This window comes from Lactuca virosa, chromosome 3, assembly GCF_052849685.1.
Source record: "Lactuca virosa cultivar CGN04683 chromosome 3, Lactuca_virosa_CGN04683_v6, whole genome shotgun sequence".
NCBI lineage: Eukaryota > Viridiplantae > Streptophyta > Magnoliopsida > Asterales > Asteraceae > Lactuca > Lactuca virosa.
The window spans coordinates 130,320,678-130,346,927 of NC_136428.1; the positions used below are offsets into that span (position 1 = coordinate 130,320,678).

At 33.4% G+C, this 26,250-nt stretch overlaps 1 protein-coding gene and 1 long non-coding RNA gene across 2 annotated transcripts; both read right to left on the reverse strand.

Annotated features, from left to right (window-relative positions):
* Positions 1-931: 931 nt before the first annotated feature.
* LOC145166555 (kinesin-like protein KIN-14B) lies at positions 932-8,257 on the reverse strand. Its single transcript, XM_079085564.1, has 20 exons — positions 7,859-8,257; positions 7,209-7,332; positions 6,863-6,949; positions 6,052-6,222; positions 5,726-5,964; positions 5,475-5,632; positions 5,228-5,389; positions 5,051-5,142; positions 4,811-4,962; positions 4,564-4,737; positions 4,322-4,468; positions 4,082-4,231; positions 3,869-3,990; positions 3,570-3,786; positions 2,923-3,114; positions 2,293-2,859; positions 2,100-2,198; positions 1,879-2,019; positions 1,633-1,791; positions 932-1,536 (listed from the first exon to the last, which is right to left on the reverse strand). Exons 1-20 carry the CDS (start codon positions 8,057-8,059, stop codon positions 1,087-1,089), a joined length of 3,804 nt encoding a protein of 1,267 aa, XP_078941690.1. The 5' UTR covers positions 8,060-8,257; the 3' UTR covers positions 932-1,086.
* Positions 8,258-21,939: 13,682 nt separating this feature from the next.
* LOC145166556 (uncharacterized) lies at positions 21,940-23,559 on the reverse strand. The gene is made up of 2 exons (XR_013740597.1): positions 23,350-23,559; positions 21,940-22,383 (listed from the first exon to the last, which is right to left on the reverse strand). It is a non-coding gene; the product is annotated as an uncharacterized LOC145166556 (long non-coding RNA).
* Positions 23,560-26,250: the final 2,691 nt, after the last annotated feature.

Sequence of the window (26,250 nt, forward strand, 5' to 3'; positions counted from 1 at the left end):
CATAGGGCAGAAAGAAATTTTGTCATCCTAGGAAGAAAATGGTTCCATAAAAAATGGTGGGCTTTTAGATGGAGGCTGGAAGTCAACAAATCTCCTCATCCTAGAAAAATAAACATTTCTTGAAAGTTGCTATTGACAGGTTTGTTATTCTTTATTTCTTTTTTTTTTTTTTGTTCTGGTTTGGGCCTGTAGATGGGGGCTGGAAGTCAACAAATCTCCTCATCCTAGAAAAAAATCGTTGCATTCTTTTCCTTTTTGTGCACCATATTTATTTATGTTGAACCTAATAATAGTTGCACAATAATTTTTGTAGTTGCACATAATACCCAAAAAAATAATAATAAAAATAAGAATAAAAAATGTTCTTCGGAGTCGAAATCGAGTAGTGACCTGGGACCCAGGATACCTACCAGTTCCTTCACTGTTGTTGTATCCTTTTTATTATATAGAGGGAATATATCTTTAGAATGTAATGCATTAATCTTAATTTAAAGAGGACAGACATGGACCGGAAGGGATAGTTGTTTATGGAGCGATTGATTTTGCTCATGAATCGTTTGTCATGTTTATACAATTTCACATATTTTGGTGACTCGTATATTAGTTCCTTCTTGGCATACTCGACCCCTTCCCTAGTAGTCGATGCACATACACGTGACAGTAGTACCTCAAAGTGAGTTTTCTCTATGTTATTTTTCATTCCAATGACGGCCTGTAGTACCGGTGTGCACTTGCAGATAATGATCCCAAAGCAAGCCACAAACAAATTGAGTAACCATGAGGAAACAACATGTATAATTCAGATGCAAAATGTTACCTATATAAAGAATGTTTAGATCCTCTATTTAAATTGTTTAGGTGAAAATCACATAAAGACGAATAGGATTATCAAAACAACGTGTGTTTAGTTTTTCCGTGCCAACTCATCAACTTCAAGAAAAAGAAGAGAATAAAGATTTCTCAAACACAAGTTAAGCCGTTGCAATAAAATACAGCCTAAAGTTGCCATTTGCCACACATACATAATATATATAGTATAATATTAATTAATTAATAACCATATAAACATAAGCCCACAACAATCAATCATGACTTAACATCTTTGAGGCCACCACCTTTCTCAAGCTCCCCAACTAACTCCCTCAAAGCCGGAACCTTCATGGCTAGTGTCCTGTACAACCTAGAATACCTAGCCCTGGTTCCATCTGCTGTTCTAGCTAAAGCCAGTAAGGATAAAGCTTCCGGAAGCTTTGCAAACACTTGTTTAATTTCCTCCAAGTTCATGTTTTCTAGAACAGTAGGGCGTGGGACCACCCTAAGAATTTCACCTGTTTTTGGCTCTTGAACACGATCATCTGCTTTGATTACAAGTTCTGAATGTGAATTTGCTCCACATTTTATGATGAAAGGGGATGTGGATCCTGTGTTGAACTGTAACACGTTCCATTGTGTCACCTCCGTTTCATTGCCGGAATGTTCACCGGAAATAGCCCGCGATGGCCCTTGTGGCGGCTGATCGTCTTCTTCCACAATTGACTAAAAAAAAAACAGAATTTGTAAAAAACATATATATATATATATATATATATATATATATATATATATTTTTTAAATTTGGTAGTTAGTAGTTACCTCTACAACACGTCGAGCATCTGCAATGTGTCTTTGTGCACATGGATGATCAATTTCAAGAAGTGAAGATAATTGTGCTGAAAGATCATCTAATCCTGTAACCAATCCTTTCTTTTTGCTTCTACTCATTATATTAACTGCAGATTGCCTCATTATTTCCTATCACATTAACACATCACAAATTTCTCTTTAATTTTTTAAAATAAAAAACTTATATTATTTTATTATATAATAACAACTAACAACCTTGACTTGCTTCAGAATTCCATCAAGGGCAATTAGAGATGCCAGCCTGGCATCCTCAGCTGCAGAAGAAGGATTCCGGACAGGTGATCCACCATCTTCTAATGTTAACAGTGCTGTATCATTTTTCATTTGTTGTAGAATCTAATCAAAACAATTCATTAACAAAACATGTTATTTAAGTAAATTAAAGAAAGGACAATATAGTCATTTAATCATTTTACCTTTCTTCTCTTGTGATCAACAGACTCTAGAGCTGAACGTAGTTTTGCTACTTGTGACGAATCTTCTGCTGCCTCTGTTGCTAATGTCCCCGCAATATCCTAATAAAGCAAATTACGTTTTTGGTCCTTATTTGTGGTTTTTGTAACATTTTTGGTCCATGTTGGAAGTAAAATGACAAAAATTGAAATTAACCTTGAGGTGTTGGAGTTGAGAGTTGTAAACACGTTTTGCATATTCGGTCAAGAGTTGACCGAGGGCATCGGTCAAGGGCGGCATTGCAGCACCAAGGCCCGCCATCCAACCGTCCATGATGGCGGTAGAAAGAAGCTCTAACTGACCGGTGACCCCACCACCAGCATCCACGCCACTGACTGAAAGAAAGTCAAAGTTCATGGCAAGCCAAGATCTGATCTGGCGTTGCAGCTCGCCAGCTGGCGTATGGACAAAAAGGGCAGCAAGGGATTTATTCCCTGTTGCGAATGCTTTTGCGTCTTCGGTTATTTCCCTAAGTTTAGCACCAGTCACATGTTGTCTCCATGATTCTTGATCAATTCCACGTATCTTTAAAACAACTGAGGACAATTTTGACTTTTTCTCTGGTTTTAAATTTACTTTAAACCCGAGAAAATGGTCATCGATTATCGCGTTCTTGAAACTTGAATCGTATCTCACAGGAGATCTTCCAGGGCTGCTGCCTCTACTGGAACTTCTGCTTCTTCCACTTATAGGCTTTTCAAGAAATCTCTCAACAGGAGGAACCTATAAAATATTAAAGAATTATTTCCACAATCTTAAGGGCAAAAATGTCATTTTAGATGTCACCTTGATGGATTGAAGCTCGGGTGATCTTGCTAGCAATGATCTAATATATAAAATTCTAACACGGGAAACAAGCATGGTGTCCATTACTCTATGTGGCTCCATTTTTCTTATGAATGCAAAAACAGCATCTCTTATTTCAGCAAGTATTTCATGTTCACGTGAAGCACCTGCTTTAATCACAGCTGCCAAAACCTGCAACATTCAAATGTTTACACAAGTTGAAGAAAGTTACATTTTTGGTCCCTGGGTATAGCTGTTTTTTTCAATTTTGGTCCCAAAAAAAATTTATCTTGTAAATTTGGTCTTTGTTTGAGGTTTTTGTAACTATCTTGGTCCTTGCTCCCATTCAAAGACTATTTTTGGGACCAAAATTGTTAAAATCAGCTATACTCAGACCAAAAACAGTAATTTTATTTGAAAAGGAGACTAAGAAGCTCAAATAAGGACAAAAACTGCAAGAGAAATTTTTTTGGGACTAAAATTGTAAAAATAAGATATACCCAAGGACCAAAAATAGTCATTTTACTTGAAAAAGGAACCAAAAATGTTACAAGAACCTCAAATAAGGACAAAAATTGCAAGAAAAGACCAAAAATGTAACTTATTCAAAAAAATTGTTTCAAAATTCAGAAATATGTGAATTATACCAGCATTAGTAGCTTGTTTGCTCCATCAGAAATAGCAGCAAGGCCATCATATTGTTCTAGGTCAAACTCATTCAAAGCAGATGTGAGATATTCTCCTGCTGGGGTTGACTTTATCTTATCTTGACCAGGTTTGACCAATGCTAGTGTTCCATCAGGTTTTTTAGGGGAGAAAGGGACAACATCTGTTGTTGTATGTTCTTTGTTATTTATGTCATTCCTGTAAGTTAAATAAATAAATCAAAAAAGTGTTAAAAATTAGTTACACAAAAAGAATAATCTTGAAACTATAATTATTTCACCTTCCAATTTCATTGGCCTGGTTTTGAATTTTGGGTGGTGCTCCTAATGCCAGCTGGCTTCCCATTGTAGTTGCCTTCTCTGTTAATCTCTCAAAAAGCTTCTCATTTTCTTCATGCAGCCTCTGAAAAAACATTTAACTCCATTGATTGATTTTTCATTTCTATTTATTTATATTACTTTTGTTATGTTTACACAAAAGTAGGTTTTTTTACCTCAATTAGGGCATCACGTTTCTGAAGTTCTTCTTCAAGTTTCTTGGAAACAGATGTAGATTCAATATCTTCTTTTGTTGAGTTTGAGTCTGAGCTTGTTTTGGACTGAAGTGTTACATTCAGTTGTGCCTCTAAGCTTTTCAGTTTTGCCTGAAATGTGAAATTACAAAAAACCCCATAAACAGACACGAAACAGCATCATAAATCAATAATGGAAATGAAATATTAGAAAATTTAAACCTGTAAAGACTCTATTGTTGAATCGCGTTGTTGCAACTGTAATTTCTGCTCTTGCACTTGGTTGACTAGTTGACCAACTTGACTTTTCAGATCATTATTCTGATCCTTCTCTGTTTTATTCTTTTCAGCAAGAATAATATTCTCTGCCTGTAACAAATCAATAATGAAAAACATTAACAAAATGAGAAAAACTTTACACATAATGAAAAATTAAAAATACATTTTTTTTAAAACTCACAAACCTTTAAATCAGACTGAAGTGCAAAAGAAACTTTCCAGGCTTTCTGAACTTCATTGAATAGTAACACACACTGATCATTTGCAACATTAAGTGCTTGTTTTAATCCCACAACTTCCTGTTTCAGATCAAGACTTTCTTTTTCTTTTTCATAAAACTCCTTACGAGCATCATTTGCCTATATGAGAGAACGCAAATTAGGCTCCTCGATATAAAAGACAAGGGCAAAATAGTCATTTTTACAAACTTACAGTATCTTTCCACTTCTTAATGGTATCTCGGTTCCCAAGGCTCAGCACAGAATTTCGAGCTCTAGAAGAAAAATTCAGAGATGACAATGTTTCAGACAAATTTGAAACATCTGGACATATGTTTACAATGAGCAGAGTTTTTGAGTTTCCACCTATGATAACAAATATACAAAAGATAATGTAAAAAATGGCAGTTTTTAATATTCCAAAAAAATGTAATATTTCCAGAATCAAGAATACCAAGTGAATCAGCAAGAAGTTTTGTAAGCATTGAGTTCTCATAAGGAACATCTTCTTTCTTGGAAGTCAATGAAGCTAATACATCTCCCAATCTACATACATAGATAGTCAAATAGTCAAAAAGTCAAAAAGTCAAGTAGTGGGGCATAAAGAAATCAAAAATTATAAATTACATACGCAGAAAGTGATTTCATGACATGTAACACATCGGTTGTGTCATCCCCATTGTTATCTTCCAGACCTAAAGTTTGACTTCCAGCCAAGTCAACAAGAGAAAGCTTGCTGTATAAATTTTCTCCGGTGATCAAATTGTCATAATATATATGTATCGTGGTTATCCTGTGCAAAATAACAAAGCAAAAAGCTTTTCAGATTCTTGTTTGGAATGAATAAATGAAAACAAATCAAGAAACTGAACACGTACAGATGAGAAACATTGATCTTGTTTTTGTCATCACTTCTATTCAAAATTGCCCTTTTGATGACTTTAGAGAACTCTAGTGGATTGTCAACCTTTTCCTGTACAAGGTCAACCTTGGGTTGACCTTGACCACTCTCTGACTTTGAAAGCAAATCTTTCATCTACAAAACAGAAGATAAGTATCAAAACCAAGTAAATTTAAAAGAAAATGACATACCCATATAAGTAATTATATAAAAATTAAAGGGTGTAACCTGTTCATTATGAAGCTCAACAACTGTAACAAAAAAGTTAAATCTTGAAGTTGAAGTTGTATCTGAGTTGGAGACATCAAACAACTCTTCAAAGCATCTTGCATATAAACCTCGATCATGGCTAGAACCTTCCATGGTGTGTGTTTTTCCAGAACATGTTTGACCATATGCAAAGATTGACACATTGTGTCCATCTAATGCTGACTGGACAAACGGTTGAACATCTGTGAAAAATTCAGCTGCCACATGAAAAGATGACATCATGTTATTTAAACAATATAACCATAATTATCATAAAAGAAAAGGTTTAATGGAATGTGGTATACCTTGTCCAACATGTGGTCCATAAACCCTGTCAAATTCATAATCTTTTTTAGGGTTTGAGACAGCATCATCACCAGTATTGACTCGTATAGTATAATCATCAGGAAACTCAACAACTGAAGGGCCTTCATCTTCAAAAAGTGGTCTTGTTCTACAAAAGACCTTTATGTTTCCTGAATTTACAGATGAAGATTTCAGATGAAGAGAACTTTTACCAAAAATGACTATTTTACCCTTGTTGAAGGACTCCAAACCCATTTGATTGTTATTTTGATAATATATGTTTCTTTTACTTTTACCTAAAAAGTTGACATCATAGTTGTTTGCTATAGTAAAAATCAGTTACATTTTCGGAGATTATCAAACAGTATTATACACATGACTAAATTTATGACAGCAAAAAACTTTTCACTATAACAAATTTATGTGACAAAACTTAAAGGCAGCTATTTTTTAGCATATAAATGTTAATAACAACGGATCTTAATGCTATACCCCAAACTGAAATCAAGATATGTATCTTGAAAACAAAAGGTTACAAGTTAATTCATTTATTGTTATTATTATTAGAATTTCTATTATGATTCTTATAATTATTAACTGTATGCAAATGGTATGTACTTCCATTCAATTTCCATTTTGAGTACAGACTTCCAACTTAACATTTTGGGGTCTATAACTTTATACACTAAAAAAACTTATTAAGTACCCGGGTTGAACTACAGATGGATTAACAGTAACACATGTGTTTATCATATTTTACACAAAGCTATTCTACAATCCATAGAAGATGCATGAAGAAATCATGCTTACCTTTAGCAGTCAATAGCTCATTGTACAACCTTTTCTTCTCATTTAAAAGTGGGGCAACTTTAGCTTCAGCTTCAAGAGCAGCCTGATCTGAAAATGAAATCAAAGAAATTGTTGGTGTTTACCATGTATTGAATGAAAACAATTTGACAATTCAAGAGGATATAACGAAATGAGTAAGGGAAAGAAAAAAGAAAAAGATTTGGGAACCTTAACTAGGAAGCAGTATAAGTTACAAATCATACAAGAGTCGCAATTTGTGTAAAAAAAATCAAATCAAAGTACATATTTATAAAGTACTTATCTTGTAAAACTAAATCCAGAAAGTGAAGTAAAATGTCATTCATACCTAGCTTACGGGTCTTATCAGCAAGAACACCTAGATATCGTGTCACTCGATCAAGTTTTGCATTAGAGTACTCTTGAAGATCAACGGCTTCTTGTCTCAACTCTACATAATCTTCTTTGGCATGCTGTCAATGTAGTATAGTAATTTAACTCATGTCAAAAGGACATGTGAATATTCAAACAGAACAGTTACTACATAACAATCATAAGGCACAAACAGCAAGGGTAAAGTCTATTAATTTTGTGGTTACTATGTCTTCCACAAGTAATTTGCTATAAATACTGTATGATATCAGTCCCAAAAGTTCCTCAATTTTGTAGATTAATCATTAATCCATCTACAATGCTTCTTCATACACTAAACTTACAGATATCTGTACTTATGTGGGATTAAGTGAAAATCTGGTACACTTTGCCCAGGTGTCCATTCTATTTTACCATGAAAGATGTGGCCAAGTTGTTTGATTTAGAGCAAGTTAAGTTACATACCCCTAATCTAGCACATTTGACATGCCTACTCCATTTGCACAGTACTTTATAGTCACAAGGAGTAAAAACCGTGACGCATTTTAAGCAATAAATCAGATTCAAAGAGCACTGAGAGTTGTATTAAAAGGAAAATTAAATTAGTAAGGAGTAAAGATAATTTACCTTGACCTTATCCTTCAAATTATGAAGCTTGGTGGCAACAGACTGTTTAGAAATGAGTTCCGAATGTGCTACAATTGACGGAGTAGAGATCGAGTATCTCCGAACAATAGGAGCAGGAGCAGGAACAGACGGTGGCTGCTCCGCCGGAGATTTCCTCGGTTCAAAACCACTCACCTCCCAGTTCCACCTGTTGTTCGACATTGATTAATTCTTCCTTTCACAAATCCCTAATTCCTCAAAATCGTGACAAAATTAAGGCGATTTGATGTTTTTCGGAAGAAATTATGAAGATGGAAACGGAGGTGGAGGAGAAGATAGTCCGACGAGCTGCACCACTCTTTCTCTCTCACCCTCTCTCAAATCTTTGGTTGTAAACTCTTTCCCTCTTTTCCCTATTTCCTTCACGTATTTTAAGCTATTACAAATTAATTAATTCCAAAATTATGAAATAAATAAATAGCAACCTTTGAATCCATCACCAATCATAATATATAATTTTTTAATTTTTTATTTAAATTATATATATAATCATAATGTAACCCATCTTTATATATATTAAAAGAGAAACTTCACTTTCAATAATCAGAGTCATTCATTGAGTTTCCTTGATTAATTTCAATCATTAGATCATTTTGATGATGTCATCATAAAATAAAATAAAATTAATATTAACTAAATTCAGTTGACTATGTTTGGAAAGTTGAAAACTTATTAATGGTGAATGAAATTTTTAATTGGAATGTATTGAAATGAAATAAATGTAAACATAATTGTCAAAACATAAATATGGTTCATTCCTTTTTAAAATCAACTAATTTGTATATACCATTCATAATTATAAAATTTGAAATCAAAGAATTCAAAATAGTATGATATGAATCACAGTATTAATTTCTTCATATCCTTTCCAAAATCGTTGTTTAAAATTATATATAAATATAATCTTATTAAGTTGTTATCACAATTTCGTGAACTCTGGACTTTGCAGCATCACGTTCGAATACCAGCTTCATAAGGTTAGCAATTTTTTTTTGATTTACTGATTAATTTCTTACATCTGATTATAATTTATGTGTTCAGTATATGTATCAATGACTTATTTGTGGGTTTTTGATAAACGGATTTTATACTGTGTGTGTGTTTGCGTTTGTGTGTGTGTGTGTGTTTGTATTGGATTCTATGTTTGGATTTGATGAAGTAAAATTCAGTTTAATTAGTTTTGTGTTAATTGGATTGGATTATGTGTTTGGATTGGATGAAAAAATAAATAAAGAAAAGTAAAAATGGATTACATTCCCGAAGGGTTTAGTGTCTACATATGTTATTTCTTCAAAACGACTTATTTAGGCTTGCTGTAAAAACTACTTTTAATTGGAATGATTCGTATATTCTTTAATATATGCGTGTGTTTGTGTTTTTCAATCAGCATATGCATTTTTGTCCAAAGGTAAAGAAAGGTAAATGTAATTTTGATATTGTCGTATTATACATACTTGTTGTAAAATGACCCATTTACCCTTGGTGTGTGTGTATGTTTGTGTTTCAGTGTGTGTGTGTGTGTGTGTATGTGTGTGGGTGTGGGTGTTTGGATCAGATTCTGTGTTTGTATTTGATGATGTAAAATCCAGTTTAATTAGTTCTGTGTTTGGATTTGATTCTGTGTTTGGATCGGATGAAAATAAAAATAAAGAAAAGTAAAAGCGGAGTACCTTCCCGAAAGGTTTAGTGTCTACATATATTATTTCTTCAAAATGACTTATTTACCCGTGTAGTAAAAACTATTTTTTTAGGAATGATTCATATATTTCTTTAATATATGTTTGTGTTTGTGTTTCTCAATCAACATATGCTTTTTTGTCCAAAGGTAAAAAAAAGGCAATGTACTTTTGATATTGCCTTATTATACATACTTGTTGTAAAATGATTTGTTTACATCAAAATGATAATGCAGGTGTCATCATCCTCCTACGTATGGCAAAGCTCAAAACTTGGGGTGGTAAGAATATTTTTTTATTATAAATGTCCATGTCATTACATTAATGTTTTATTTATAAGATAAATTAATTTATAACTTTAACTGTTATTTCTAGGTCAACCTCAAGTGGGTAAGTGTTTGTTTGGGTCGAGATTGCATATTAATAATGACATGTCTCACATTTCAGAATTTAGAAAAGTGTATGTCTTGTATCATTAATTAATAGCTTAATGTTTGTTTTTCCTTATTCTTAATCATTAATTATTTATATTGTTTAACTTCTTCATTTTTTTTCTTCTTATATGTAGTATTGCTGATATGAATTTGAATGTTGAGTCTTCCATTAGTACTACACAGTTTAACACCGATATTGTTGTGGCCAAGGCAGAGGATTACTAACTCCATTTTCCAATCAAGAACATTAATGATATTCCAGATTACAATGAGGTATACTTAACAATATTAATATTTTTCCATTAATTTTATAAATTTATGGCACATAACACAATGAATATATATATATATATATATATATATATATATATATATATATATATATATATTAAAAATTTATGAAATAGGAAATTGGTTTGTCCATTATTGTTACTGTCATCGGTTTTGATTTAGACGAAGGCTGGTATTCTTTTTATTGTTGTGACTATTCAAAAAAAGTAAGTAAGAATGATGATGATACTAATGTTGAACCATTTATTTGTGATGGTTGTGGTGGAGTTCTGATGTTTACAACAAGTAAGTTCATAATTTTACATTTGTAAAGTTTTTTTTTTTTTTGGAAAAAGGGAACTTCCCTAACGAAGTTTCCGGGTCAGTTTTCGCGCACCGACTAATCCCCCGCTGCAAACATGAGGCTTTGCCTCATGTCCTGGAGTCACTGCAAGCGAACCTCCATGGCCACAAGGCTGAGTAGTGCTAGGATTTGAACATGGGTCAATAGGTTATCCACCATATCTTCCACATGTCTTACCAAGTCACCACAACCCCAGTGGTTTACATTTGTAAAGTTCTTGTGCCATTAATCTATATTCGAATGTTTCCAATATAATTTCATTATCCATTAAAGTGTCATTTTATAATTTTTAGGATAAGGATCGTAATTCGTGTTTAATATGAAATTGGGTATGTTTCTTTTGTATTGTTTGATCGTCATGTTAAAGATGTTATTTATCATGGTAATCAGTGGCTGATGGAAAAGATATTAAACGTAACGTTGATTTTTTTAATCGCCAACTCATCTCTTATTTTGTTTTATGATATTAATTTTGTTTAATATATGTATTGAAGAATTGAATAAATTCATTTTAACCCATTAATGCATCCAATTTTGTTTAATATAAAAAGTTGTCTACAAATATGTCCTTCAACGATTTGTACTTTTTTTATGCATTCCTCCGCGTTTAACGCGGGTTATAATCTAGTTACTCAATATTTGATGGTCAGAATAAGGAAAAAATGTTTGGATTTTAATTGTAAATTTTTTACATATTAGTATTAGTTAATTAAAAAATATATTCGGCTAAAGTTTAAAATAAATTTAAGATAGTTGTTTTGATCTTAAAACAATAAATATACAATTCATAATTTCGTATTAAAGTGATGATTTTATTAGTAAAAGAAACATGCATGATTGTTTTATTATTATACTGAAATAAACATCAAAAGGACAGAGTGACAACTTTATAATAAAAAAGTTTATTACATCCAATATCTTAGTTATTAAACATTAAGAAATTTATTTGATAAAATGATAAAATTAAGTATTTTATTTGTTTATATTTTGGCTTGAAATAAATATTAAACAGGGTGTGAGAAATGAGAATGGGTGAGTTGTAATTCAAACACCTTACATCAATTTCGAACGCAAAATAATATGCGCTTCACGATATTCAAAGCATCGCTTTCTATTGTGGGGTTATGGAGTTTTGGTATTTGGATTGGATTGGGGGGAATGGAAAGATAAGGAAACCTTACTACTCACATGAGACTGTTTTAGTCATTTGGGTATGAATTGGGCCGAACCCGATTCAACAAATTAAACATTAGCTATTTAGATTCATCAATTTTTGTATGGAATGGTTTTGTGTAGGTAAGATTGTAAGTCGTAAGTCTTGTTTCAACTTTCAAGTGTAACTTTAGCCCATATAAAAGAAACAGAGCCGGTCCTGAAAAAGTAAATATTCTTAAAGACCCAGGACGAACAAGAAAAAAAAGGTCCTTATCTTTATTATAATTTTTTATTTTTAAATAAAAATATATAATGAAAAAAATTGGGCCCTGTGCAGCTGCCCACTTTGCCCCCCCTCAAAGCCCCCCATGAAAAGAAACTAGCATGATTTGTGTTAAATTTAGAGAGATGGATTCGTGGAATTCACTTCCAGAGTTTTCTTATATATATCTTTAATAAAGAACAAGGTACAAGGCTATATATACAGATCTGATACAACTAACTATCCTATGATAAGGGAAACTATAAGATAAGAATACAAGTTTAGGATAACAACACGTGCTGAAACTCTAGCTCCCGCCAACACTCCCCCTCAAGGTGGAGAATGTATATCTATCATTCCCAGCTTGTCAAGAGAGCTGTAGAACACTCTTCCACAAACTGCCTTAGTTACCATATCAGCTATCTGGTCTTCTGAACCTACATTTGGCAGCTCCACAGTTTTCCGTTCTAGGTGATCCTTGATGAAGTGTCTGTCTATCTCCACGTGCTTTGTTCTATCATGCTGAACTGGATTATTTGCAATCTTCACTGCTGACTCATTGTCACAGTACAACTTCATTGGTTCACTTAGTTTCACTCCCAGATCTCTAAGTACTCGCTTTATCCACAACAGTTCACAAGTCCCGTTCACCATGCCCCTAAACTCCGCTTCCGCACTTGATCTCGAGACCAATTTCTGTTTTTTACTTCTCCAAGTAACCAAGTTACCACCAACAAAAGTGAAATAACCTTATGTGGATTTTCCCTCAGACTTATCCCCAGCCCAATCAGCATCAGTAAAAGCACTTACATCACAAGTTTTGTTTCTTCCAAAAAAAATAGACCTCTTGCTGGGGATGATTTCAGGTACCTCAGAATTGGAAAAACAACATTCATATGCTTCTTGCTAGGGGCGTGCATAAACCTACACACAACAGACACAGCATACGCAATATCCGGTCGGGTATGAGATAAATAAATCAGTTTCCCAACTAACTTCTGATACTGATCCTTGTTGGCGGGGACCTGATCTTCAGTGATTTCCAAGTGATGGTTTACCTCAATAGGTGTGTCAATGGGTTTACAGTTTAACATACCCATTTCTGCTAAAAGATCCAAGACATACTTACGTTGATTCATTGATATTCCTTTCTTAGACCTTGCAACTTCGATTCCTAAGAAATATTTCAGATTTCCTAGATCCTTTAATTCAAACTCAGCTGCTAGTATTTGCTGAAGTTTGTTTATCTCCTCCTCATCACTTCCTGTCACAACCATATCATCTACATAAACTATGAGGATTGTCACCTTCTTCGATCTCCTTTTCACAGAGTGTGATCAGCATCACTCTGTTTATAACCAATTTCTTTCATGAATTTAGAGAACCTCCCAAACCATGCACGTGGCGACTGCTTTAATCCATACAGTGCCCGTTTCAGTTTGCACACTTTTCCATTCGTATTGATACCCAGTGGTGGTTCCATATAGACTTCCTCCTCCAGAATGCCATTCAAAAAAGCATTCTTAACATCAAATTGTTTCAATGGCCAGTCTTCAATTGCAGCAAGAGATATAATAATTCTAATTGTATTAATCTTTGCTACTGGTGCGAATGTTTCCCCATAATCGATCCCATATTTCTGAGTATACCCCTTTGCTACGAGCCTTGCTTTAAATCTATCTACTTTTCCCTCTGCATCGAGTTTTACAGTGAATACCCACTTGCAACCCACCATTTTAACCCCACGAGGTGGGTTAACCACGTCCCACGTTTTGTTCTTTTGTAATGCCTCCATTTCGTTATTGATTGCCTTTTTCCACCTAGAATCCTTCAAGGCTTCCCCCACATTCACCGGTATAGTAACAGCATCCAATTCCTTTACTAACAGAGCATATGACTTAGCAAGACGGTGTTGTGATACGTAATTGTTGACTGGATACTTTCCCTTTGCATTTAATTCTGGTTCATATTGCCTTTTAGGTTTCCCTCGTGTGCTTCGAGAGGGGTACCTTGGTGTATTTACGTCTTCAGCATTCGACACTTCCTCATCACTTTCAGTTTCGTGAGATATATACCCATCATAGAATATATTTTCATTTTCTGATGGTATATTTACTCCAGGTTCTTGAGTTACTTGTTGAGTACCTTGTGTCTCACTAGTACTGGTGTTAGTATCAGTAGTACTGGTGTTAGTATCAGTTTGGTTCATACTGATATCAGTTGGTTCTGTTTTCGTTACATTTACTGCCTCCAGGCCATCAGAAAAGTCTGCAAGGAAATCCCCATCATTCATACCCTGTACCACAGTTTCATTAGGGGTCACTTCAACGCCTTTCTCCCCCTGAAGTGGTCCCTCATGATTAAAGTAAGGTACAAATTCGTGAAAGGATACATCACATGAAACATGCACTTTATTTTTACTTGGATCAAGGCATCTATACCCCTTCTTCAGGTCTGCGTATCCGATAAATACACATCGAATTGAGCGTGGTTCAAGTTTGCCAATACTTTGATGGACATAGGCGGTACATCCAAACACTCGTGGTTCAAGGTTTTGTTTTTGAGTGGTGCCAATAATATCATGGAGTTTCTGAAGCGGTGTAACAAACTCTATAACTTTCGAGGGTGTTTTGTTCATAATATATGCATCCGATCTGACTGCTTCACCCCAATATTGACGGGGAACCTTCATGTCAAATAAAGATGGGCGAACAATTTCAAGAATGGACCTGTTTCTACGTTCTGCAAGTCCATTTTGTTGCGGTGTTCTTGCACATGAGGTTTGGTGTCGTATTGAGTTAGATTTACAATAGTTTTTCATTTCTAAGCTCATGTATTCTCCTCCATTATCTGATTGGAGACTATGAATATCTTTCCTATATTCTGTTTTTACGAGATTGTGGAGTTCTATGAAGGCATTGAACACCTCATCTTTTGTCTTAAGAAGAGAAACCCATGTTACACGAGTGCATTCATCAATAAACATAACAAAATAGCGAGCACCACTTGGAGTTGCAATTGGAGCTGGACCCCAAACATCCGAATGTATTATCATAAAAGGAAATGTAGCTTTATTATCACTGGGAGAATAAGAACTTCTTTTATGTTTTGACAACTCACAAACATCACAATTAAATGCATTGTCTGATAAATTCAAAAACAGGTTCGGTTTCAATTTCCTAAGGTACGAAAACGACATGTGCCCAAGACGGCGATGCCATAATACCGCCAAGGCTTTATTTGACTCAGCTACTCCAACATGATTGACTTGGCTCCTATAGTCTTCTTCCAGGTAATATAGCCTCCCTCTCATAGTACCATAACCACGAATCTGATGGGTCCTCGCATCCTGAAACATACACTCATTCGTCCAGAAAGTCACATAGCAGTTTAGTGCCTGAGTGATTTGACTTACTGATAACAAACTCGTTGATAGAGACGGAACTACAAGAACTGAATCCAGTTCCATAGAATTTGATACATTAACTGTGCCCTTTGCTGTGACAGGTTCAACACCTCCACTCGCAGTGTATATATTTTTTTGTTTTGGAGTATACGAAGTAGATAAACAATTAGGATTATTTGTCATGTAATCTGTGGCCCCCGTATCTATCACCCATTCAGGTTTTTTAAAGTCAACGTGAGACTTACCAGAGTTCATTGATGTGTGAGCTGCAATGGGTGGGGTTTCACGGCTCACTGTTGTTGCCACCGCAGCTTGGCCCTTTGCAATCTTCTTCCTGGGTTTTTTCGTGAAGTCCCACCAGTCTGGATACCCTATGATCTCGTAACACCTCTGCTTTGAGTGTCCTGTCTCTCCACAGTGAGTGCAAGAGAGATTGTTTCCTCCTTTTTCGTTTGTGCCCTTATTCTTCGTTTGATAGTTTCGAGTGGCCACGTTCACAACGCTATCTGGTTCAACTAATTTGACATCCATAGCTTGTCGCTGGTTGTGGTCCTTCCTGATGTATGCATAGCAGGATTCAAGAGTGAGTGGTGGATCTTTTCTCAAGGATTCACTCCTTGCTTGATTGAATTCTGAATCTAATCCAACCAGAAATATGTGGACTCGAAACCTAGACATAGCCTTGTTGACTGCAAGGGTTTCCGCTACTGAATCCCCTTCCCCAGCAAGCCTAGTATCTATTTCTTGGAAAAGACTTACTAATTCATTGTAATACGTGGGTAATGGGCGTCTATTCTGACGAGTACTGAACGACCTCCGATTCAATTCAAACATCTGTGTCTCATCTGTTCCATCGTAGAAGGTTTTAGACACCGCATCCCAGATCTCCGCTGCTGTCTTCAACCTAATGAATCTTTGCATCAAAGTTGGACTCATTGAGTCAATGAGCCAGCTTTTAACTTTGTTATTCTCTGTAGTCCACGTTTCGATTGCCTTCTCGTTCGTTGTGGGTTTTACTGATGAACTAGTGAGAAACCCTAGTTTGTTACGTGCCCCAATTCTCATCTCCATTAGTTGAGACCAGATGGGGAAATTGTTATCGTCAAGAATGACCCCGGCGGGAAACGGAGGATCTTGGACATTGTTGACGATGACCTGATTCGATGGACCTGACCCTTCTTCGCCTTCGCCCATGTTGTTTCGCCTTGAGAGATCTCCTCAATTCGATTGAGATTTCCGCAATTCGATGGATCAGTAACCAGGCTCTGATACCATGTTAAATTTAGAGAGATGGATTCGTGGAATTCACTTCCAGAGTTTTCTTATATATATCTTTAATAAAGAACAAGGTACAAGGCTATATATACAGATCTGATACAACTAACTATCCTATGATAAGGGAAACTATAAGATAAGAATACAAGTTTAGGATAACAACACGTGCTGAAACTCTAGCTCTCGCCAACAATTTGCTCAAAATGAAGGAAGAAAATAAGTAACGTTAGCAAAATGGGTGAGAAAATAGTGTGTGATAATCAATGAACATGTTTTTTTAAGGATCATGTATGTATCATTTTTGTATTGATATTTTTTGTATATATGTGGGTTAACAAAAAAATTAGTTAGGGATAATTTGTTAGAACACTTAAAGTTTTAGGCACAAATTAGTGTATGTTATCGGAGAATATATAGTTATTTGAGATCTTGAGAAGGCACGAAATATTGAAATATGAGTATATATATTGATTAATCCAAAATATGAATAGATTGACAAAAATAAAAATGCAAATTAAATATTAGAAAAAATGTCCCAACTTGGCTCCAGGTTGCAAGGTAGTTTTGAGTTGGCTTCAAGCATACCCAAAATTTTCATATTTTGTTAACTTTCCTTCTTCTAGATCCAAAATTTTATAGATGTTTAAGGTGACAGATCCAAAATTTTGTAGATGTTTAAGGTGACAGGGGCTCTTTCTTTAACCCTCGCATTTTGTCATGTTTAAGATCAAAGTTGTCCTATATACAAGTGTACTCTACACCACCTACCTCGTATAGATCATAGTTTAAATTGGCACACATGTTAATTCCAATCACATTAAAATAAATGTGACATTAAAATTACCAACAATAAATTCAGTTAAAACAAAACTAACTTTGTGAGAATTTGAAAGAAAAAAAAAGATGAGTGACTTATATAATACTTGTTCAAGATTTAGGATTCAACCTAAAACACTAAGCAGCTGCTATGTCCTTCTCAAATCAAGTCGATGTTTATAAAAAGAAAATTGTGAGATCTAACATATAAGGGAAAGCAACGTGTGAACAATTGGAGTCTTTTTGTATCAACGATTTGAATTTCAATAGCAAATTGAAGTAGTATCATCTCTAGTTCTAAACTATTCAAGCGGTGATATATAATATATAATAATAATAATAATAATGATAGCGATTTTAGTATGATTTTGTATCTTTAATTCAATAATTAACGTTGACTAAAACGAACGCAGTTGTCTCCAAAAAATAAAGTTCATCTTATGATTGATACGGTTCTAAAATTTTAATGTGTAATGATGCACAAATATATATTGATGGGAGAGGGGTAAGTGATACAACTATTGTAAGAACATTTTTTGTTTTTTGTTTAAAACATATGTATATACTACCTAATTACCAATGATCGTATAAGTCCCATACCACCCATATGGCCACATTCATTTTGTCATTGAAACCTGCAATTAAGTGGTAGCGTACTCCATATTTATCTTAATTGATTTAAGTGAAGAGGACTCTTTTGGTATTGGATTTGGTTTTAATTTGATTCAATTTATAGTGGAGTCATTTTATATTGGTTAGTGAATTGTACTCACTTTCTAACTTTTGTGTTGTATATAGAAATTTTAATACCCAAATTACTAAAAGAAAAGAGTTTAAAAGTGTAGATATATGTGGAGTCTCATTTGTGGAGGTAAGCGACGTATCATTGAATGGATAAGTTGTTTCTTCGCGAGACTCATGAATGAGAAGCATGTTTTTAGCTTCAAGAAATATGGGAATGCATTTGTATTGGTAATCACATTGGAAATGTTGTGATAAGATGAAGATGACAAAGTATTTTCATTACCAATTCGACCTCATCAATTTTAGAATCACAGTCTTCAAGTGCCTCTGCCAAGTTTTTTAGAGAGTGGCAAAAATATCTAACTGAAGAAGAACCTTTATTTGTGTTTCATAATTGCACTTGTAGTTGAAGAATTAATGACATATTGTTGTTAAGGAAGATATCATATACCTTGTTCCATAAGTCTTTCAAGGTATAATTGTCACTAAATATTATTGTAAAAGATTAGGATCACAAGTTAAATAAAACCGAGATTTTATCATATACTCATTGGCCTCCCAGTTCTCATCATCGTCACCGTGAGGTTGGAATTTACCGGTGATGTGGTCATGAACTTTAACACCCTTGCACATATCAAGAATTTTTTTTGACATAATTCGTATTTCGAGCCATCAACAGACAACTTAAAGCTAAATTACGAGTAAACATTCATGAGGGTAAAGACTAATTGACTAATATTAGGACTTAATAATAGGGCAATGCTCGATGATGACATAGATGTCATTGTGGCTTAAAGAAAATCGAAAAATAAGCCCAATTAAAACAGAAAAATAATGAACAAGAAGCTGAGATTTGGTATAGATAATATAATGTAAAGATAGTCTAAACCATAGTGAAGATCTGAATATGATGATGTTGGACTTCAGTGATGTCGATCAAGTGGTGGTTTGCCACCGTAAAGAAGTAGCGATTGAGGGATACAATCAACGACATATGGACCATTTATGTAATTTAATCTCTTTTATTGCCCACTTTTCATGATTATTAATATTTGAGTAAATTACATATTTGGTTCTTGTGGTTTGTCTAAATTTATGATTGTGGTCCTAGTACTGAAATTTGACTTGGCTGGTCCATGTGGTTCGCATTTGTTGTATTGGTGGTTCATGGTTTATATAAAAAGATTAACCTTTCTAATATCTTTTTCCTTTTTTTTTCTACCTATTTACAAATTTTAATAATAAAAAGTAGAAAATCCACAACCATCGTACCCCCACCTCACACCTCATACCATATATATATATATATATATATATATATATATATATATATATATATATATATATCAATGTATACATTATGTGCCTCATTACTTCATCTACAAAAAAAGACAGTCGAAAACGAAGTCCGTATGTAGAAGTTATGAATTTTACACGGTCGTTAAACAGTGTAATCTTCTCATAATGTTAAATTTAAAATCAGTCGACAAATTAGTCAATGGAGTCAAAAGGAGAGTTGTAGATCTTGTACGCGTAGATATAAAGAGCGTCGAAAACGGAGTTCGTATGCAAAAGTTACGGGGTTTAGAAGTCGGAAGGGTGCTGCAGCGAAGTGGGTGACGTGGCGCAATCTGATGACGAAACGTGGCACCAACTCGACGAGTTGGACTAGCAACTCGACGAGTTGGGCCAAAAACTCGACGAGTTCACCCCTTTTTCAGCCCATAAATACCCCCCTGAGAGTTCCTTCATTTTTCATACCAAAATCCACTTCTTCTTCTCTCTACTCACTCTCTAAACCTCCCAAAACACCCCCAAAAGCCTAGGAAACTTCCCTAGCACTATGAGAAAGCCCCGGAGTGCCCGAAGGCTCCGAGCAAAAGAGTTTTTCGGTTAGAAACTCTGCCCCCGCAGAGCCCGGTTTTCAAGCAAACCTCCCGGTTTCGTCAAAGGAAATCATATTTTTAAGAAGCGAAGCGTTGTTCAAGTTGGAATCATCACCTTATCATGTGAGTGCATAGTTACTTTCATCTTACACATAGATATGAAGTATCTTATATAAATTACGTGCTATGTGTGCATATTTACTTGAGATTTGTGCTAGATGAAAGGTTTAAACTCCTTTGTTTTTCAGATCTAAACTATATATGTATTTTGTTTACAAATCCGAACCCTTTTCTTCAGATCTAAACTCTATATGTATTTTTTTTACAGATCTGAACCATTTTCTTCATATCTAAACTGTATATGTATTTTGTTTACAGATCTGGACCTTTTCTTCAGATCTTGACCTTTTCTTCAGATCTAAACTGTAGATGTATTTTGTTATCAGATCTGAACCTTTTCTTCAGATCTAAACTGCAGATGTATTTTATATCTACAAATGTGTTGGGTAGAACATGGGTAGATGAAATAGTTTATGTGTGAAGAACTAAAATGACGATATTAAAGATGATCCAGTCATGTAGCGGAGTATAGATGACAACAGACTTTTCTAGACAGTCCAGTAGAACGTTAGCAGACTCGCAACCTGTAGGTGTTTATTTGGACTCAGTGTTTGCCAGAAGTACTCCATCCCCCTCATGGTTGCCTTATTTGACATAAATTGTTGAGGTATCCCCTAAGCAGTGTTGTCGCCCGATGAAAATCCTTAGGCTAGGTCCCTTATAATAGATGCCTTAGGAACGTAAAGTGAGGATAACGGGAATGGGTAAACGGGTTTGTTTGGTTGATGAAATTAATAAACTTATTTATTGTGGGTTGAAAACCCTATGTGCTTACCAGGCTCCCAAGTCTGACCCACTCAGTTTCTTGTATTACAGGTAGTGACACAAGAGTATAGATGCGAAGACCTGATGAGCGATTATGGATTGTGAGCTAGTAGAAATGAATAGAATGTTGTTTTGAGGCCTATTTTGTTTTGTGGCCTATGTTGTTTGTTTATGCTTTTGATCTGTATTGACAATGACATCCTGTGTTTTGTAATGTAATGAAAACACATTTCTTCGGAAATGCTTTGATAAAATCTTTATCATATTTTCTTTTGGGAACAAATTCCGCAACATTTTTCTTTAAATGTATACACTGATTTTCAAATAAAGCATAAACAAATCGGTCTTTTCTGGCCGTAAAATTGGGGATGTCACATATCATTACGGGTACTATTATTTTTTTCAAAAAATAAGGAGAATATGGAAATGATCATATATGAGAGAGAGAGAGAGATCCCTAATTTTTGTTTTACTAAATTATAAAAATAATTAAAAAGAAAAGAAAAAACATATTAGAAAATAATTAAAAAGAGAGAAGGTTTGTATCACTTATACTAACTTTGTCCATATCATCTCTCTCCAACCTTTAGCTTATGTTCAATTTTTTTAGCAGCAATCGGTCACAACACACTCATTTATTTAAAAAAAATACTTTCTTTATCATCTGCATATACAACCAACTAAATCAAGTTTTAACCATTTATCAACAACCTAACACAACCAAAAATACATTATATATAGTAGTTTCATATATATATATATATATATATATATATATATATATATATATATATATATATATATATATATATATATATATATATATATATATATATATATATATATATATCACTATTACACAGTATATATAGAGATTAAAAACCATGAATTTTGATATAGTTTTCATAACTTATAAAAAATACATTGTCCAAATAAATAACTAATGATAATAATAATAATAATAATAATAATAATAGATATCCAATCTTCTCTTAGCACGTGGCAAACGATCTTCCCCAAAAGGGTTGCAGGAGGCGTGAAGGTGATAACTGAGTGTCTATATTAATTTTCTTTTTAGTTTCTAGTTGGCTGTCACATGGCCACCGATTGCATAAAATGGAAGCAATAAACACATTCTTATAGCATCAATGACCCTCAACTTTTAGTTCAGAAATGTTAAACAACATACACGATTTTTGTGTTGAGCACAAGAAATTGGTTGTCGACAACATACTATTACACTTTATTTCCATTTTTACCCACATCACCATTAAGAAGAGTATCTTTCTTTCCATCAATCTTCATTTTTAGGTCTTCATTAACCACATCAAATAACATTGTCGCTTTGTTAGCATTTACGACTCAAAAACTTAAAACGATTTATAAGATCTAATCTATAATAAACTCATCAACAATATAAAGATCATTTTCTGGTTTTTATGCATTGAGTTGTAAGCAGTGTTATACATTACTTAAGTATGTGAAATAGTGAAAACATTAAATCAATAGGTTATATTCGGCTATAAAAAATATATGATAACTACTTGGCTATATGTTAAAGCAAGAACTAAAAAATGGAAAATCTTACTACTTACTACATACGAAGAACATAAGATATTAAGAATCAAAGATCATAAAAACAATCAAATTCAATATTCTGACGGTGTTTGGGGGAGAAAAAAAAGAAACCAAAAACAAGAAATGGGTCATGAAATAGTTTGTAAGTGATATAAGTTGCATTTGTACATTACTTAAATATGTGAAATAGTGAAAACATTAAATCAATAGGTTATATTCGGCTATAAAAAAGTATATGATAACTACTTGGCTATATGTTAAAGAAAGAACTAAAAAATGGAAAATTGTACTACTTACTACATACGAAGAATATAAGATATTAAGAATCAAAGATCCTAGAAACATTCAAATTCAAGATTATGACGGTGATTGGGGGAGAAAAGAAGAAACCAAAAACAAGATATGGGTTTTGAAATAGTTCGTAAGTGATATAAGTTCCATTTGTAGTTTATATAGAAGACCTAAGCAACATTAATTAATAGTCAACTCCAAATAGATAAGATATAAGCATCGGATAAGAAAGTAGCATCTTTTTCCTAAAAAATGTCATATGAAGAAGATGGTGTTAGGTTTCATCAATTCCAAAAACAATTTAAAGAAATAATGCACAAAATTCAGATTTAAAATTTTGATTACCCCATAGCAACTCCAATTTGAGAGTAACAATTAACTAACAACCATAAATGGTTTTTGGATCATACCTCTGATACATATGGATCATTTGACGTAGTATATGACAATCACGATTGATTGTCACTATTGGTATCCACACAAGCACATCTGGAATGCTACGAGACACCAACTTGATCAAAGCTTTCTTATTCCTCATTGGCTCGATGAAGCCATTGATAATAGGCATAAGGAAGGAGAGATGTCGATTTTGAGGCAATGGACAAAGAGAACAATAATTATGTTGCTTTGTTTCTTTATTGTTATTGGTAACCCTTCACACGTTTAAATGCATATACTTCTGTATAAGTTTCTCAAAACAAAGTCTTTCAGCAAACTAATTTAAGTAACATATTCTATTTCATTAATTACTTTAATTACTTGTTTAAACATTAAATAAAATGTTTATTTAATTTTTAAATAAACTTTCTTATTTAATTTGATTTGATCTAATAAATATTAAATAACCAATTTATTTACTTATTTTAGTCGATAAATAGTAATTTGTCTGATAAGTATATCATTTATTTACAAACATTTTTATAGCTATTAGTATGTGATATGATAGTCTCAACTATACTATCACATATAATTAGTAGCAGAATAAATTATGTGTATCTTGCATATTACATCCAACAGATTCTTATTTATGCAAGGGGCAAAAAACAACAAACTATATAGACAATGTTAAGCGTCTAACATGTCGTTACCCTAATCATATACGAGTGTTTGTCTCCACAAAACTTCCATCAAATTTTAGTGGCAAATGCATTGTCATTTTAATCACATTTGTTTTGATATAATTGAACATGGGGTGTGGATTTAATCATTCTTATATAAGTATAATATTGGCTTTTAGATTTACGAAATCAGATAAGATAATTGACTACCAATATTGTTTGGCTACGATCATACACTTATATTTATCCATTTTATCGATGGTTTTGACCGATATCACACTCTAACAATTAGATGAACAAATCAATCACACTCTAACAATTAGATGAACAAATCACATTCTTGGCTATATGTGTTCCTCATAAGTTTCATATCGTATTTGATAGTGTAATTTATAACTTCTTTATTTAGAACAACATTTAACTACATCAATACATAAAACTACACATACTTAGAGGCTAACATATATCTCAAGTTGAAATATATATAGACTAGATTAATTCTTTAAGATTCACCCAATCTATGAGGTGACATCTTGATGTGGGTCAATAAATTATTCACCCGCCATGAATATATGTGAAATTAGGGTTTAGGTCATTTTTTTGTCACTTAATTTTTAGTCTTGTGCTTATTTGGTCACTTAACACATTTTAAGTTTTAAAATGTCACTGAACTTGTAAACGTATGCTACAAGCCTACAACAGTCATTAAACTTTTGGTTTGGTCACTTAATTTTTGGCTTTGTGCCTATTTAGGCCCTGTTTGATAGTTGCTGACTGAGAAAGTGCTGACTGAGAAAGGTCTGTCTGGGTAAGAAATCCTGACTGAGTAAGAAATCATGTTGTTTGATTGTACATTTGACTGAATGTGTCGACTGATGAAAAATGACAATTTTACCCTTTCGACAACAATCAACAAAGGTATAAATTCATTAAGAACAAAATTAGCAAAATCAGTAAACATATAAATTTATCAACATCATCTGGAAATGATCATATCAACATCAAATCATTTGCAAATTCGAAACATTTATCAATCTCAACAGCAAAAGTTCAATAGGAAAAGAACTTTCAACAACAATAGAACATTCAAAGTTCAACAGGAAAAAACTTTCAACAACAATGGAACATTCAGCAAAAATCGAAACAACAACAATCTAAACATCAAAAATCGATACAAATATCGAAAATAATGGCAGAAATCGATGCAGAAATCGGAAATAATTGATGAAATCGATGCAGAAATCGAGACAACAACAATTGTTCATGGCAGAAATTGGAACTATTATCAGATGAGGAAGGAGAAATCGATGCTTACTTGATGAGACGAGGAGGAACTTCGATTAGTGCTTGTTGGACGATTCTTGCTGGTTGCGAGAGAAGGGAGGCGTTGCGTTAGGGCAAGGGTAACAGGATGGAAACGTTTCTTGCTTTCCTCAGTCAGTCGGATTCAATTCCTTTCCCGGTCAGATGTTTATTTCTGAGTCAGATGGATAAAAACTGAATATCAAACACATATTGTTGACCGAGTCAACCCAATAGGTCTGATCCAATTCGGTCAAACGAAAAACAAACGGGGCCTTAGTCACCTAACTTTTGAAATTATGCTCATTTAGTTACTAAAATTTTAAAATAAAGTTATAAAAATGAATTAAAAAAAACTTTTAAAAACGAAAAGTGACCAAATGAGCACAACCCAAAAGTTAAGTAACCAAAAAATTGTTTCATGACCATTTTGACATAAATTTAGAAATTCAATGACGTTTTAAAGCTAAATGAGTTGAGTGACAAAATGAGTACAAAACCAAAAATAAATGAACAAAAATGATCTTAACCATACATTATTCATCCACCATGAATATATGTGAAATTGTGCTGAGACAAGTTTTTATATTTATCTCCATGAATACTAACCAACTTTCACACTAATCTCTATTCATAATGATTCTCGTAGTTTGACTTGATACGAATATTTAGAACGTATTTGGGAATGATTTTCAATCTTATTATTGACTTTTTGGAAAAAGTCAAGTATTCGTGACATTTTAAAAAGTAAAAAAAAATCATTTTTTTTTAAAGTTAGTTTTTACCAAACAAGTTTTTAACTTCCTGACTTTTTGAAAAATCAATAATAAATAATTTTAAAAAACACCCTCAAGTACGCTTTTAGAATAATAAATAATTAGTCATATAGAACATAGTCTCATGATGAAAACAATCATACTTCAAGTAAAACAAAACTGCTTAACATTTTGA